An 18,855-nucleotide genomic window follows, 5' to 3' on the forward strand; every position below is an offset into this window, starting at 1 on the left:
TATATTTATTTGTTTAATTATTTATTTTTAATAATTCATGTAAATAATAAATAATATATTATTTATAAATTATAATTATTTAAAAATGCAGCAACTATTAGGAAATAATCGAAATAGCATTCTGCAAAAAAATTCTATCATTGAAAAATCAATGATAGGCGAGAGATATCTGCGTCATTAAATAGATTCGCAGATGATAGGCAAGAGATATCCGCGTCATTAAACAAATTCGCCGATATACTCTGGTCTCGCGACGAATCTCTCGATACTTATATACACTGGAGTCGCCGTGTCAGTTGCGAGAACGGTTACAGCGTCCCTCTTGCGGCAGAGATAAGAATTGTCACGTAAACTGCTAAATCGCTTTACCGACGGCCTTATTATACCCGCAGTTTACGTGACAATTCTTATCTCTGCCGAAAGAGGAACGCTGTAACCGTTCTCGCAACTGACACGGCGACTCCAGTGTATATAAGTATCCAGAGATTCGTCGCGAGACCAGAGTATATCTGCGAATCTGTTTAATGACGCGGATATCTCTTGCGGCCTATCATCTGCGAATCTATTTAATGACGCGGATATCTCTCGCCTATCATTGATTTTTCAATGATAGAATTTTTTTGCAGAATGCTATTTCGATTATTTCCTAATAGTTGCTGCATTTTTAAATAATTATAATTTATAAATAATATATTATTTATTATTTACATGAATTATTAAAAATAAATAATTAAACAAATAAATATATTAAACAAAAATTATAAACATTAATTTTTTATTATTATTTAATTAAAAAAATTTATTTAAAAAAAAAATTTTCTCTTGGTTGCCAATATTCGGCCAATATTGGACCAATATTAACAACCGATGCTTGGCGAACCCGTTACATCCCAAGCATCAGCCCATATTGGTCCAATATTGGGAGCCTTTATTGGACCGATGATTGGTCTCTTGGCTCCCAATATTGGACCGATATTGGACTGGTAAGAAATTTCTCACTGGGATGCAACTTGAAACATTAAAATCGATGAATAAGTTTATGAGAAATTAATTTTTTAATTAAATATGTTGAAAATTTTCAATAGTTAATAACATTAACAAATTTTTTTTTTGCAAAATCCTTTGGTAGTAGGATTTCTTATATAAAATACTATTAAAATAACCACATTACTACGAAAAAGAAAATTAAAAGATTTTGGGTGGCTCCTTTCAGGAATTCTGATTCATCTATTAACTCCTCGATTATTACAAATTACCGAAATTTAATGTTCAAACTGCCTAGCATACTACCTAAATAGAACAATTTTCTATTTTTACAATTTTCTTCTAGAATTTTGTGCTCGAACTTAGCAAAAACAACCTTTAATTTAAACTTACAATTTCTACAATCAACTTTCTTCTTCTTCTTCCTCATTCGACTCTTTAAAGAAACGAGTAACGAAAAATAACAGAGATATTAAAATGAGAAAAATTGGAAATTTAATTAAATTAAAATTTTTCTTTTAAAATTTACAATTATTACAAGTTTAAAATTTTATTTTACTTCTTTAGTTACGTAGAATATTGATTGAATGGCTTTAAGGGAGTTGTTTACTTGAAAAGTAAAACTTATGGAATTTGTCGACTAATTGTCAAAAAATATAGAGAAAGAGAAAAAACAGAGATTTATTTCTATGGGGTGGAAAAGTTAAAAAGTTTTGTAATATATGTACCAATAGAGAAATGACTCCCAGGACTATTAGGGCCACAGCATACCAGTGTTCGGCCATCCATCGTTTGAAAGTAGCCAGACTTTCGTCCGATAGTAAAAGTTTTCTTAATGTTGCTAAAGGTCCACTGGGATCCACCTACGCAGAAAATTTTCAACAACATTAAAAAAAGTAACCATATTTTCATTTCTCAAAATTATTACACACATAATTTTTAATTGTTGTTTATTATTATTACTTCTTGGTAAAAAGTTTTGTAATCCATTAATCAAATCGAAAATTAATTGCCCTAAATACATGTAAATAAATAAATGTATAAAGAAATAATAAAATTATTAATTATAGAACTTTGATCAATTTTAATACAAAATTTTTTTAAAAAATTACAGAAATAATAGAAATGACTTACAATTTTGTAAATTGAAACTAATTTTTTTCGGAAAATTTTCTAGGAAAATATACAATTCTATGCTAATTGAAAAATTATTTTATTTTGAAATTTTATAATTATTTTTGTTTTATCGAATTAAATTTAAAAAAATTTTAAAATTAAAAAGTTTTTTATTACGATTGAAAATAAAAATTTTTTTGTTCAAAATACAAGTAAGCAAAATATATATTACTAGTCTTTGCGCGCGAAACGCGCAATTTGAAATTTCTTTTACTTTCAAATATCAACTTCAATTTTTAAATGATTTCAGATTCAAAAATTAAAAAAATTTACTTTCCCAGTAATAAGGGGTGAATTAAAGTGGATTGGTACTTTTATGCCCTTAAATTCCGTTTTTGTCCGAAATCTTAATGAATTCCTTTTCTATTGTTAAGTTGATAATTTCTATCTAATTCAATTCTCTGTAACCACGTGATTAGAGTCTTAATTCACTTTAATGCCGTTTAACGGAATCATTTGTTGTGGAGTTAATGCCTTTTAATTAACATTGAATTCATTAAAGGGGTTTCAAATTCTGATCACGTGGTTACAGAGAATTGAATTGGATAGAAATGATCAATTTAACAATAGAAAAGGAATTCATTAAGATTGCGGACAAAAACGGAATTGGTTTCGAATTTAAGAGCATAAAAGTGCCATTCCACTGTAATTCACCCCTTATTACTGGGTAATTATCAATTTGCAGGAATTTAATTATCTTTAATATAATTTTAATGAAATTTTGTGAAAGAATTCAATTATTTTTTAAAATTTTAATAAAATCCGTTGTAAGAAATTTTGAAAAATTGTTTATACACAATAATTTAATTATTTTTAAACATTTTAATAAAATCTCTTAAAATAATTCAATTATTTCCAAAACTTTTCATAAAATTCATGGCAATAATTATTGCATTATTTTCATGAAATTTTGAAATATTGATTATATCAGTTCAATAATTTTTAAACATTTTAATAAAATTCGTTAAAAGAATTCAATTATTTTTAAAAATTTTGATAAAATTCTTTAAAAGAATTCAATTATTTTTAATAATTTTGATAAAATTCTTTAGAGGAATTCAATTACTTTCACCTTTCAGTACAAATTTAATTGAATTTTTAGAAAGAATTGATTTATATTTTATAAAGTTTGTAATAAATAAAAATTAGTTTTTTTTACAATTATTTATTAGTAACTATTTTTGTTTTAGAATAATGTTATATTATTAATAATGCCTACAACAAATTAAATTAAACAAAGAATGATACATCGATTAAAAAGAAAATAAAAACAAAAGAATAATTTTTAGACTTTACCTTTATATTTCGTAGATATTATTTTGTAGATTATTCAACATTTAACATTGCTTTAACTTCAATTAAGAGGCACTTTTATTTGATCTTTACTTTGAACAGACTGACGATTTTATTTTGATACAGTGTCAACGTGACTGTCAGTGCCGTACTAAGTTTTCATTTAACGTAAAATAAGAAAGAATATTAAATTTGAATTTTGAATGTTAATTGAAAAATAATTAAACCTTAACAAGAGGTAAAAAAGAGAAGTGGATATTGAGATGTTAGGTTGCTTGAAATGAGAGAAAGGAGAAAGAGACAGTGGAAAATATTGAGTGATAAGGTAGATTTCTGGAATGGCTGAGTCTGATTCAAGGAGTGTTCCAGAGAGTGAGAAAAAGGCGTGAATATTTAAAAAAAAGAATAGGGAATAATGGAAAGATTATGACGTGTGAAGTCTGCATGGATTTGATGGAGCTAGTGGAAATGTCAACTGAGGCAATGGAAGAGCGTTTTGTGAGAGTGAAAAAGAATTTTGTAACGGTTTGTAAAGCAGGAGATGAGAGGGGTAAAGGGATTGATGAATTAGATGAGGAAATGAAAAAGATGCAGGAAAAGTGGAAAAAGTGGGCGAGTGAGTTGGAAGGTATGAGACAAAAAAGAGTGCATTAATTGGAAAAATATATAATACAGAAGAGGAAAGAGGATAAAAAATGGAGGTTTTTTAGAGGGGGTAAAAATGAATAGTGAGGAGAGTGAAAGTGTATATTATGAACGAAAGGTTTGGCCTAATAATTTAAAGCCATTTATACTCCAAATTACTTAAGTAATCGGAGTAGAAGAAGAAGAACGAAAGGTGAATGAGTTGGAAAGAAGAGTGGAATGGATGGAAAATGATAAAATAAAAAGGAATATAGAGATTAGGGGTATGAATGCAGGATTAAGGGAAGGACTGGCTGAAGGGTTAGGGATGAAAGTTAATATTAGGCACATGAAAGCGATGAGTGTGGATACGAATAGGATTCCGAGGATATGGTTAGTGGAACTGGGAAGTAAGAAGGATAAAGAGGAAGTTATGAGGTTAAAAGGATGTGTTGAGAGAATAGATGAGAACAGAACGTGGAGAGAGAGAAGTCAGGGTGGCCACTTTTTGTAGAAAATTGAATTTCCGCTTTTTTCCCGGCCAATTTTTTTTATTTCCCGGTCATTATATAATAGATTGAAACAATATTTTAGTTTTGAAAAATTTAATTTATTTTTTAAAATTGTTTAACACTTAAATAAAACAAAAAAGTTTTAAATTTTTTAAACCTTACATCTTTGGTCAGTTGAATCTTAACTTTAAAAATAATTTATAATTATTTAACAATAATAGTCGTAAATAGTTATGGCAACCAGATTATTTTTTTTTAATAAGGAGAATATTTAATTCATCTTGAATTAGCGATGCTTGCTCTGTAGCATTTTGAAGAAGTTTTCGTTCTTTTTCTTGTAGTTTCCTAATACTCTTCAATTTTCTTTTCCTCTCTTCATTTTCCTTTGTTTTTTGTTCAGACATATTTTGCTTCGATTTATTCAATTCCATCCAACGAGAGTGCGCGTTACGGACTGCAAGAATCAAATTTTTGTTTATGGACACTGAATTAACTCCTCCGGCAGCTTTTATACTATCGTAGACCATTCTTAAGCCAATTAAGCTTTCTTCTTTCTGGTTTTCAACTAAGCATTCTTCGTTGATAGAAAATCCCCTTTCTAGGGTAGCGTTGCCGTGTGAAAGAATCAAAATCATTTTTACGAATGCTAATAAATTTTTATTCGACATTCCAGAGTCCGATATGATTTTAAACCAAAACTCATCTAATCGAACAGTTTTTCGATCGAAAGTTTTCATAGCTTCAGTACATTTCGGTAGCTTACAAATACCTTTAAATTCTATTTTAATGTGATCAGCTACAGAACCAGCTATCCATTTATTTTCTACGCTCAGAATATCTAAGCATGACGACAATCGTTTTTTAGCTATTGCAGGATTCTCTAAAATTAACAAAGGATCGAGACACGATACTGCTTTGGTTAATTTGTATTTAATTGGACTGCGATCCATAATTTTTTTAACCATTTTAATATAACACTAGCGACATATCCTCACTCGCTAACGCTCGCTCGGTTGTATTTATAATTATTTGTTTTTTTTATTTGAGATAAGTAAATGTTTACTGAACATAAATATTTTATTTTATAGCATTAAATAAATAGTTATTTGTACCAAATATTAATTACTTAAGTAAAAATATGCAATAATTAAATATAATATTACTTACTATTAAATATAATAATCAATAATTCATTCATTCTGTTTGTCCACATCTGAAGTTTGACTTTTGCGTATGGTTTTGTTTTTTTTCTTTAGAAAATATTGTTTGACAAATAGAAAATATGCAGGTATTTTTTATGATTTATAATAAAATAATATTTGAAATTTGAAAATTAAAATTTTTTTTAAAAGTTATGATTAACAAATAAACTTTGTTTTTTATACGCTTTTTATAAGAAACTTCGTTTGACTGATCTAAATTATATAAATTTGTATGCTTTTTATTTATAAAAACACGGAGAGAAGAAAGTAGTCAATCTTACTCAGCCCTGAGTCATAGTTACTAAACAATATGGTGACTTTTTCGTTTAACAAAACAAAAAGTAAACTTCACTAAACGGCCGTTTAGTTATTAAGACTACTAACTTCATTAGTATCGTCTACAATATAAATAGTCATATCTGCAATTCTGTTTACAATTTACCAAAATAAAATTTAACCTCTTATATAATAATTAATATAATAGTTAACACTTTATAAATAATTAATTATTTAGAAATAATTATTATTAATTAATTATTTTTTCAAAAATTTATTATATATGGGGAACGAGAAGAAAATCAAGTAATATTTTACAAAAATACACTGACGGTGATATAAGGTAACAATAATAAACCAATTTAAAAATTATAATTTCTGTAATTGTTTAGTTAAATAGAGAAAATTATAAGAGCTATATTTCTTTACAAAATATATTTGTCGCATATTTAAATAAACAGCTAAACTTTTTTTTATAATTATTATGATAACAATAACCTAATATTTGTTGTAATAACAAGCATAAATATTAAGTATAACACTGCAAATAAAGTTTTAAAAAATAATATTTTTTCTCGATTTCGTTTAATTTTTAATAGGTAGCTTTTTAATGAATTTTAATATTTTTTTTAAAGTTTAACTAATAATATGATTAAAAATGTAAACAGAATTAGTTTTGTCTGCTTTACTAAGCAGACATTCATCCTTACTACTATGTTTAGTTTGATCGACAAAAAAAAATTGAACGCTGTTTTGTAACCTTTACTTAATATTTATTTGTCACAACTCAAATTTTCTTACTAAATGCGTAATAGTACAACTCACTATAACTCTTCTCTCCGTGAAATATTAGAAAATTGTTAATTGTTAAGAATTATGATTAAGAAATAAGAAATATATCCATTTTATGCATAATTTTTATTTCTCAATGGGTCAGAATTTCTCAAACGGATCACCTGAAACTAAAAAATTTCTTTTTGAACCAAAATAGTTTTTTTTGACTCTTAATATCGTTAAGAAGAATCCCTGAAAATATTAAGGCAAAAAATAATTTTTTGTAAAAGTTATTAACAATTGAATTTTTTAGTACTGCTTCATTAACAAATTTTTTTCTCGAGTTCCAGTTGACGGATTTTAAAATTAAAATATGGGTTTTTTCGTCTTGGATTGTACTATTTGAATATATTTTTTGTTTTTAAATTTTTTTGTTTTTTATAATTTTTTATATAATTTGTTTATAAAATGTTAATAAACAAATATGTTCTTTACGTCCTAACAAAAAAATTAAAATTTTATTCTATTCCTTAAATGTCTCCGAGTGTAAAACCGTTTCGAAAAAAATAAGCCTCAATTAGAAAAAAGTTATTAATTAAAAACTGCAGCCGTGTAGGGCTTTATATCATTATAATTATAACGTTAAACTCGCCCCGCGCACATTGGCATTTTTTACAATTTACTGTTTAAATATGTCTGGAACCTACAAATTTTATCGGATTTTTATGGATTTGGTCTTAAATTGAAGGGAATAAAATTTATAAGAGATTCCTCTAAACCAATTTTTGAATTTTAAATTGTTTATATTTTTTTTTGTTATTCAAAGTTAATAATTTACAATATTTTTAGAAAAAATCATGTTAATTTTTTTATTTTTTCGTTGCAGATGATTGGAATCAATTTAAATTAGTCCAGCATGACCACCAGACAAATAATAATGTGTAATACAATTTATTTAAATTGTTGCAAACAAAGTTAATTAACAAATAGAAATTTTTTTTGTAAAAAATTTTTTTTTCACACAAATTTATGTTTATTTAAGTAATATATGTCGATTTTGGTAAAAATTATTTGGAATTTAACAATTACCATTGTTATTAACAATTACATGAACAATAATCTAGTTATCAATAATCAAGTAGAGCTTTACATGACTTTAAACTCGTTAACATATAAGAAAAATAATTTTTCTTTTTGCCGAAATAAGCCATTTATTTGTTTAAAAAGTAAATAATTTGTTTATAACAAATGTAATTGTTTGTGCTAATAAATTTTTAAAGTTTTTGAAAGAATGTACATATTATATAAACATTTTATGTTTAAAAAATGCATAAAATGTTTACAAATGTCAAAGAAACTTGATTATTGTTCATGTAATTGTTCATAACAATGGTAATTGTTAAATTCAAATTATTTTTACCAAAATCGACATATATTACTTAAATAAACATAAATTTGTGTGAAAAAAAATTTTGTATAAAAGAAATTTCTATTTGTTAATTAGTCTGAATTACCATCTTTCTGCACCCAAGCGACGATATATTGATAAATTTAACTAATTTCAAGAAGAATTTGAACTATTAACATTTTGAAAATATCTAAGTTTTTTAAAGTTTTTAATTACATTCATTAAAAATTGAAAGTTTATGAAATTTTAAATTAAAGCCTTTTAAGTTCATCTATTTTTGAAAATTGTAAACTCAATTCTTTTAAGGATTGTCACGGCGGTGGTGAGGGGCAAGGGGATTTCTCGTTCCTATTGCTCCCATGTTAAATCTTGCATGTTTGCAACCTCAAAAAAAATTTCAGTTTTATAATTTTAATCAAAAAACCTATATATTTATTTTATTGAAAGAAAAAAAAAACATTAAAAAAAGATGTAAAAATTAATGATAAAATTTTTTCAAGATTTAAATATTAAAAAAAGTGTTTAATTAATTTTTTGAAAAAGTGCTAAAAACCATTACACAACATAGTCGACATATGGTTGGTACGACTGGAATATTAGTATATTGTCAGAGGTTAACCTCACATTTTTTAGTCTTGAGAACACGAAAATTATACTTCAGTTTATGATTCAACCGCTTAAACAGTCACGCAGCAGACGACAAGCAGACGTTCACTTGAATTTTCTTGCGCATGCGTGGATTTCTTGGTGTTATAACAGATAAGGTAGTTCAAGTTGGGTGGGGGAAATCCAATATGGCTGCCATCAGCTGATTTACCGGAGGACAAACAATGCATTGAATTCAATGGGACAAATCAGTTTTTTAACCATAACTTTTTAAATATTCATTTTTGAACCATAGTGTAATGGAAAATTATTCTTTATTTATCGAAATCTATTTTTTAAAACAATAAAACCAAAAAATTAAATTTTATTGTTTTAAAAAATAGATTTCGATAAATAAAGAATAATTTTCCATTACACTATGGTTCAAAAATGAATATTTAAAAAGTTATGGTTAAAAAACTGATTTGTCCCATTGAATTCAATGCATTGTTTGTCCTCCGGTAAATCAGCTGATGTCAGCCATATTGGATTTCCCCCACCCAACTTGAACTACCTTATTGGTTTGTGGTACACACAAACCAGCTTGTTGGAAACACAAAACTCGCCTGCATAAAGCACAACTTAACCTATTTGTATATTTTACGAAAAAGTTTGTGTTTTCTATAAGAAATTTTTTTCCGTGTATTCTACCGGTTAGTAATATAATGATAGTGCCGGCTTTAGGAAGAAAACAGACTCCGGTAAAAAATCAAGCATTCCTTGAGCTTGAATTAGGAGAGTTAAAGATTAATGTTTCATTTCTGATTATCCCAAAATTGAGTTCTAATGTTATACTCGGAAATGATTGGCTTCTCAAACATAAGGTTGTATTGGATTTTCACACTCATGCGATGAAAATTGACGGTTATTCAGTCCCTCATTGTTTACTTCGGTATGGTGATGATTCAACAAATAGGATTCGATCTAGCTATGAGGACGATATTTTATTTATTCAAGTTGTAGATTTTGTGGATGCAATAGAAAATATAAATAATAGCGCTAATGAAAGTGACAGGATGCATGTCGAGGAAGAATGTAAGACCGAAATTAATGATGGTTATTTGAATGAAATGACAACTAGACCCGTGAATGACCTTGAAAACGAAAGTGACAATGTAGACATAGATAAAATAAGCGAGTTTAATCAAATCTTTCAAATTTCTCACCTATATGCAGAAGATGAAAATGATTGTTTTATATCGGATGTGCATGAAATCGTAAAAAAAATCTCGTCTTTAAGTTGTCAACAAAAAGAAATTTTATTTGCAACTTTGGTGCAAATATTTATTATATTTTTTTTTTGTGTCTTTTAATTTGATCTTTTTTTTTATTCATGATATTTTTCTATGTTGTAAATGTAATGAAAGAGAGCCGTTTCGTTACAACCGACGCAAATCACCGGCGTGTGGAAGTTCTCAGTTCTCTTCACAAAGTTTAAAATAAAAAGAAAAGTGATTTAAAAGAAAATCATATACTTGTGTGTTCTTATAATTTTCTTTATTCAATTGTTTTACTTGTGTGTTAAATTCATCTTGTCTCTCTCCTCTGTGTGCGGAGGAGAGCCCCATTATTTCAATATAAACGTAACTTCGTGTAAATAAAATATTGAGCTCGGTAAGAGCTAGTCCGGGAAAGTGCTTTGTTTTGTTTCAGTATCGTGACCCGGGTAGTTTATCTACCTGGCGCCAGGGAAGTTCCCTAAGACGGGTCATCGATGGTGCATTATAAGTTCGAAGTGTGGAATTTATAATTCGGCAATTGAAATCCGTAAATTGCCATTTTTGTAACGATTCGCGGGTAAGATCCGCAAGTGAACGTAAAGATCGTTACAAAGGTTAGGACGAAATCGTGAGAAGGAATGGTTGGAGAATGACAATTGAGGTTAAGGATTTAAGTAATTAAAAAGGGTGGGTCATTAATGGAGAGTCAGTCATTATGGACAAGGGGAATTGTAAAATAACTTCAAATTTTGTAATTTTTAAAATTAAAAAAATAATTTTTCTTGGAAAATTTTATAGACTACCTAATAAACAATTCTATTCTAATTGGAAAACTATTTTATTCTTAAATCTTATAGTTATTTAATTTTGCTTTTTGAAATTAAATTTTAAAGAAATGTTGAATTTGTCAAATTTTTATAATGTCAATTAATTCAGTCCTTTTTTTCTCTGAAAAATAGCAAATTAATAAAGACGAAATAAAATTTAGTTTAAAGAACGTATAAAATAAAGAGTAACAAATATACTCGATCAGAGTTTATCTATCTCCCGGTTTTAACCGGGAGATAGAAAAAAAATTAATAGTGAAAGGTGAAAATACAAACTCCAAAAAGCTTTTCTTGTAAAGCTTTAAAATTATTCTCGGACCAAAAATAAAGAATAATATTTGTATTGCCCTACCTTCCTTCAATCGTTCAATTTTCCACCTAGCCGTGATTACAATTTTCTTATATACATTTTTATACCACATGCACAAAAATGGCGCTTTTAGATAGCTGACGACAGGGAGTAAAGTGACTCATTTGTTCGACCGTATGAAAATGGCGACCATTTTCTCCCATGTGCAAACGTAACAGCTGATCCCATGCATTATTGTTCCCAAGGGAGAAAACGGCCGCCATTTTCATATAAGTCGAACAAGTGACTGACTTTTATTCCCTGTCGTCTGCTATCTGAAATCGCCACTTTTGTGCATTAGGAATAAAAAATATCGTAAGTAACATGGGAATAAAGGCAGCCAATTTATTTACGCTGATTTTTGTGACACGAGTGGAGGTCGAGGGAGAATATTTAAAAAAAGGGTGTGGAAAAAGCCGAATCATAACCGATATTTTTCTTGATCAACACGGAGAGAAAAAGTAAGCCGTTTTAGTATGAAAATAGTTCACACTTTCCTAGCGCTAACTTTTACTACGCTTAAAGCAAGAACTCAACTGTTTTTAGTATGAGAATATTTCATAGTTATAAAGAAAGTGTCAAACATACTCTTATAGAAAGTAATTAATACTCGAAAAGCGCAGTAGCGCCACGCGAGAAACGTAAGTAACACAAGCCTACTACGATTGCAAAAGATTCATGTATTTTCGGTATGATACTCATGGAACTGACGCATGAAACTCCTCCAATCGTAGTAGGCTTGTGTACCTACGTTTATTGCTAGAATTTTCCTACTGAAATCGCAAGGGAAAGTTTCATGCATTAAACGTGCGCCTCTTCATACTATAAACGCTTAATTTTTCTCTCCGTGAAGATTTCCGTTTTTAAAAATATATATATTCTATACAAATATTTCCAAAAAAATTTCAATTTACCTCTCTACATTTTTGGAAAACATCACAGTATCCATTGTAATCATTGCATGGAGTGCCAGGCTTCGAAAACATGTCAGGAATGTCGTAGGGAGGCGAATTCCAGTCGAAGGAAGATCTAAAAAAGCATTTGTCAAATAAATCTATAATTCTTAATTTCAAATACTATGAATTTGATTAAAAATATTTACCATAAATTCGATTAAAAATACTTATCATGAATTCGATTAAAAATATCTTTATAAATAAGAACAGACTATTGTCTGTACATTGCATAGAATTTGAAAATTCATGTTTAGTTTTTCTATTCGAGCAGTAAGAATTCCAAAAATGACAATAAAAAAATTATTTATATATGTATGTATTAGGGTGGCTGTTAAAAACGACATTTTGGAATTTTGTCCATTTCCGGGTATCATTTTGTCACAAATTGAAAAAAATTAGATACGTATTTCTTTATTTTTTTTTAAATTAATATTTAGTGGTGCCTGTGATATTAATATTTTTTAACCGAACTACTCTGTTTCTCTTCATAAATGGTCAAAGAATAACATACAATTTTTAACATATAAAATTTGTTAAGTTAACTACTTTTTACAAGACCCAAATGTTGACCAAAAAAAACCAAAATAGGTTACCATTGGCAAAAAATATTAATTCTGAAAAAACAATAAATTTAAACTGCTAATCATGGTTTCTAATGTCTTTGAGGTCACTGATTACAAATCTGAAGTCATATTTCAAAAATTCAAAATAGCGGATCCAATATTTATTTATTTATTGAAAATAAGTCCCTAGGGCGGCCATGAAATTAGATATATGAGGCATTTTACGTGAAATGTCCTAAGTTGAAATTTCAACTTCTTGAAAAAAATTGAAACTCGAGGAATTTGTTGTTCTATCAAGTAGAAATGTGACCTAAAAAATATTTTTGATTTTTTCGAAAAATTGGAGGGGGTAGAGGGGGGTCAATTTGATCAATTTTGCCAACATCGGCTACTATGTGAATTTTTTCTGAACATACTTGTAATGGGAAAAATTTTGTAGAATATGTTTCTGAAAGGTTTTTTTGTCCTCTTTCCAATGGTGTATTTTATTTTTTAATATTTTAAAAATTTACCTTAATTTTTGATAATTTATATTTAATTTTCAATTTCCCAAAAATCGGTCCGTTTTTTTTTAAATAAATTATTGCAAACGAAAGCTGAGGTTTTTTCCTATCTGCATGTAAATTTTCAGAATGCCCTTTTTTTGTTTTTGAGTTATTAAATTTCAAAGAATAAATTGCGTCCCGGGCGGCTCGTTTCACGCCGGTTGCCACGCGGCTCAGTGCAACCGCGACGCAGCGCGCTGCAATTTATTCTTTGAAATTTAATAACTCAAAAACAAAAGAAAAGGGCATTCTGAAAATTTACATGCCGATAGGAAAAAACCTCAGCTTTCGTTTGCAATAATTTATTAAAAAAAAAACGGACCGATTTTTGGAAAATTAAAAATTAAATATTAACTATAAAAAATTAGGGTAAATTTTTTAAATATTAAAAAATAAAACACACCATTGGAAAGAAGACGAAAAAACCTTTCAGAAACATATTCTAAAAAATTTTTCCCATTACAAGTATGTTCAGAAAAAATTCACAAAGTATCCGGTGTTGGCAAAATTGGTCAAATTGACCCCCCTCTACCCCCTCCAATTTTTCGAAAAAATCAAAAATATTTTTTAGGTCACATTTCTACTTGATAGAACAACAAATTCCTCGAGTTTCAATTTTTTTCAAGAAGTTGAAATTTCAACTTAGGACATTTCACGTCCTTATATATATATATATATATATATATATATATATATATATATATATATATATATATATATATATATATATATATATATATATTTATATATTTATATTATATTTTTTTTATTTATACATCTACACAAATCGAATACTCAGGTATACACACACATATGAATTTCTAAGAAAATTCTGAATTTTGGACGACGTTGAAGTCCCCCTACTGGAAGTAAAGGGATAGAAATCCTATCCCTTTGAATATTTTTTTATCTCTGAGATAGAAAGAGATAAAGTTTCTCTATCTTAGTCTGTCCCCACTTTATCACTTCAATCACTTTTTATCTCTCCTTCTGTATAAATGTATTTCAATAACCTTTATTTCATCTCTTTTAATACTTTCAATATCCACACCTATCTCTTTCTAACTCTAATTTCACCTAAGAATATACTTATCTCTTTTAATAATAATCTTGTTTCTATCCCAGGCTATCCCTTTTTTATTCCCCTCAATCTCTTTCTATCTTCCCTTTTTATTCAATCTCTTTTAATAACCCTTACTTTATCGCCTTTTATCCTCTTACTATTCACTTCTTTCCCTTTCTATCCCTATTTAAATCTCAGTCCATACTTGTCTCCTTTTACACTGAGAAAAATAGAGTTTGAAAAACTGGGAGTCAATATTGAAAAAACTGGACTCAGTCCAGTAAAAGTACACTAATTCATTTTCATCAAGCATCTTAGGGTGTTGCGTATAGTGTATAGAGGGCCTTAGTTCCAAATGTCACTGTAAAGAGCATTGAAACACAGGCGAAGATTATAAGGCGCGCTGCAGTGTGCATAATAGAGAAACTGGACTCAGTCCCCTACTTCGAAATTTTCACAATGAGGGAACGCAGGCGCGGAACCTGTCAAAATAAATGGCCGTCGCGACGCGAAACGAGTGTTTCCTTTTATTCACTTCGTCAATTTTATATAAAAAAAACAATAACCAATCATTAAAAAAAAAAGAAAAATATGTTAAATGCACTCTTTATATATTCATATTCATTAATTCACAAGTTTTATTCTTCCCACATCTTCATACTTACAATTAACAACTAAATGCATCGGAAAATCTTACAATCATACGGGATTGAACACCTACCTAACCATACAACTAAATATACGCATATAATTATAAATCGCACGCTTTTACATTAAGCCTTTCGGCTACGCAATCGATGGGTAAAGTGACCATATGGAAATAGTGTCAATGCGGGACACCCGCTTATTTATATGATTTAGTAAACAAAAAAAAAGGTCATTTGTCACAAGAAAATAGAAAAATAGAATTGAAACAAAGGCTCGTCTTATGACATTTACATATTTATATTATGCTTATTTTGTAACATTGAATCACATATGTTTCTGACGATTGAATTTTTCTTAAAATATCACGAAGTCTATCTCTCTCACACTTATATACGCTACTATGTGCTAACCTGTAGATTCAGGATATTCTTAACTATTTTCCGGGATATGCAGGACATTTTATGTCAAATGCAGGACGTTTTGCGGGTCGCTAGCCTTTGCGGGACAAAGGGGAAAAATCCGGGACAGTCCCGCACAATCCGGGACGTATGGTCACTTTATCGATGGGGGAAATTTCCTATTTAAGAAACATCCCTTACCAATGAAATAAATTAGATCATGCGTGGATTTTACTTTGTAATTAATGTAAGTATGGATGTCAACAATATTTATAATATTGAATAAATAATATTGTCAACTAGTTTAAATTTGATACGGTTATTAGAATTTAATAATAAATAAATAAAAAACATTAATTTTTTCTTAATAACCTTGAAACCTTTTTTAAGTTTGACAGTCCTCATGGTAAATTTGATTATTCTTTTTTTTCGTGTACAAAATAGTGAATTGACCTTGAATGAAATGTATAATTAATTATTCTCACAGCAATATTTAATAATTTAATGAACTTAACTGCACTGCATAGTAGTTGAGAGTAGTAAGAGTAAGTGAAACGGTAAGATAAGTGAACGACCATTAGTGTGAGAGAGAGAGAATAACTTGTGGTTTTCGAGTAGGTATCTACTTTATGTGCACGGCGTTCATTTTTCGAAAGAACTGGACTGAGTACTATTTGTTCAATATTCGCTTCTATTATTGACTTGTGTTTTGTACACTGCCGCGTTCTTTTAACAATTACATGAGAAAGTAATTTCTCATTCCAATTCTTTATACTCTTATTCCCTCTTAGACTATATAAACACTCTTGTTTAAGCTGATGAATAGGATAACTTGTGTTGAGTCCCAAAGTGTTCAGCTATGAAACTTCTAATACTATAGTGTGTACCTGTCACATATTATTCTATAAAGGAGTACTACACTGACTGCATAAATCATTTTTCCATTTTTCTCCGTGTGTGTGTACAATGAAGGAGTTTACACCGAGTGGCATATATTTATACTCGTGCACGCATAAACGGATATTCCTCCAGGAGAATAGACTCGCGCCTGCGCAAACACGTGGTCAAGACAAATTCTTTCACTACACAACTGCAGGCAAACATTATGCGCAGGCGCAAGTCTATTCTCCTGGAGGAATGTCCGTTTATGCGCGCACGAGTATAAATATATGCCACTCGGTGTAAACACCTTCAATGTTGGTTAATAATGTGAAATGAAATATAGATTTAAACAATAAATAATAATTTCATAACAAATAAATAAATAACTTGATTTGTTAAAAATAGGTTATAAATAGGTTATAAATAGAAGTACGAAAACTCTAAAAATATTTTTTTTAAATAATAAATTCAATTGAAATTGTAATACTTCATAAAGTCTTTAATATTGTTAATAATATTGGTTAATTAATTCTTTATGTATTAAAAAGGATAAAAATTTGCAGCAAAGAGAAATAAAAAGAGATAAAAGTACATAGGTATAAAAAGAGATAGATAGGGGATAATAGGGTATAAAAAAAGATATAAATTTGGAGATAAAAATGGTATGCAAAGTGACTATTTCAAAGAGATAGAAAAAACTTTATCTCTTTCAATCCCCAAAATTTTATCTCTTTACTTCCAGTAGGGCCTCAACGTTTATCAACAAAAAATTTTTTTCAGATTTTATTAACAGATATCAAAAGAAAAGTCACAAACACAACAGAAAGCAAATATAAAAACTCAAAGTAATAAAAAATTACATTTTTTTACAAACTTAAAATACCAACAATCTGTATGCAAACTAGACCAACTTGACAACAACATATGTAAAAATTAGAGTTATGAATTGACCAAGGATTTTATTTTTGGAAATAACTCCTAGTGAGTCTTCTAATCATAAATCATCCTGGAGAATTTCAAAAAAATCGCTGCCCGGAAACTCTCAATTTTTTGCCCTAAAAAATCGAAAATGGTTTCTTTTTTGCTATGAAATCACCACGAATTCTAATACAAAATCTTTCAAATTTTTCTATTTCCGACAGTAATATTTCTTTTTAAATAACTTCATTCTTAAAAAACAATCATACAATTATTGTTATTTATAAATTATTTATTAAATAATTTTATTTAAATATTTCAATATTAATTGCCATTTAAAAGAATTGAGTTTACAATTTTCGGATGTGTGAATTGGAGAGAATGAGGAATGAGAATATATGCTACACGGAGAAAATTAATTTAGTACATTTTACGAAACTAATTTTGGAATAGAGGATACGGAGAGGAGTTTAGTATAAGATAAAACATAATCAATAGTAATATATGATGACTGCGTTTCTCGAAAACTCAAAAAAAATTCTATGGAATTCACAAATGATCGGTTGGACGTTCTAATTCAAGAGTTTTGCAAAATGTTTAGCCAGAAGCGCATGCGCCACGGAAAAAAATATTCACGGAGAAAAAAACGAATAAAGCAGAAAAAAGAATTTCTTAATGTACCAATGAGCTCTCAAGACCATTTTTTCTCGTCTTCTATAGGAGATAGATGATTGGTTCGACACATGTGACTGCCCTCTACAACGCAATGGTTCGCTTGGATTGGCTTATTTTATTCTGACACTAACTTAACGGAAATACGCATACATTTAAACGAATTCTGACGCAACGCACATACAATATAAGATATAACTCGCACTTGTAGATGAAAGAATTGAGTTTCTTTATATACTAACTAAGGAGATTAAAACTGCGCTTGTGAGAAATGTCAATATACTGAATATTAATTTTTAAAAAAATCATTTTTTTAAAAGTTATACAAAATATTTTATAGTTTTTAAAATAACATTTTTTAATTATAATTGGTTATAAAATCTCTATAAAATTTTTCAATTTTTAAAAAATAATTTTATTCTTAATTTTAAATTATAAATAAATTGCAAAAAAATTTTCAAAATTAAATTCAAACTCAAAAAATTTTAATATTAAATTGTCTAAAATTTGAAGTAATAACAGTTAAAACTAATAAAAATTAGAATTAATTAAAATTTTGAGAAATTAATATATATGTACATTTATTGTCATCGGTAAATATTATGATAAACTATAAAATTTATTGGAATGTAAATTAAAAGAAATTAATAATAATTAAAAGTTTGGATTACAAAATCACATAAAAAATGTTACGAATTTGGAACAATGAAATGTGAAATACGTAAAAGAAAACAATTATCTAAATGTTACCGGCAGGTAAAGCAGTTCTCTTTTTCCTTCCACATATTATCTCTATATACAGCAGACAAGTTAATACCGACGCGACGAGACAAGCTTCAACATATCTATTTATAACGCGACTTTTGGTACACCCCGTATAGAATTTTACGAAACTCTGTGTTCGAGAATTCACGATAGAC

General features: G+C 28.3%; 2 protein-coding genes across 9 annotated transcripts in view; one reads left to right on the plus strand and one right to left on the minus strand.

Moving 5' to 3' along the window:
• LOC122510573 (ATP-dependent RNA helicase abstrakt) overlaps positions 1–18,855 on the plus strand; it is a 276,756-nt gene that overhangs the window by 235,171 nt on the left and 22,730 nt on the right. The window lies entirely within an intron of this gene.
• The window catches only part of LOC122510570 (disintegrin and metalloproteinase domain-containing protein 10), a 1,090,443-nt gene that overhangs the window by 18,803 nt on the left and 1,052,785 nt on the right, over positions 1–18,855 (minus strand). For 6 of the 8 annotated variants that reach the window (XM_043625327.1, XM_043625328.1, XM_043625329.1 and 3 more), the window contains 2 exons: positions 12,205–12,319; positions 1,713–1,847 (listed from right to left, as the gene is read on the minus strand). In XM_043625327.1, coding sequence (XP_043481262.1) covers positions 1,713–1,847; positions 12,205–12,319 — 250 coding nt within the window. Of the gene's footprint in view, positions 1–1,377; positions 1,421–1,712; positions 1,848–12,204; positions 12,320–18,855 lie in introns of all 8 variants that reach the window. The other 2 variants (XM_043625331.1, XM_043625332.1) reach the window with 1 other exon arrangement.

Source organism: Leptopilina heterotoma, unplaced genomic scaffold, assembly GCF_015476425.1.
Source record: "Leptopilina heterotoma isolate Lh14 unplaced genomic scaffold, ASM1547642v1 Lhet_70, whole genome shotgun sequence".
In the NCBI taxonomy this organism is placed as follows: domain Eukaryota; kingdom Metazoa; phylum Arthropoda; class Insecta; order Hymenoptera; family Figitidae; genus Leptopilina; species Leptopilina heterotoma.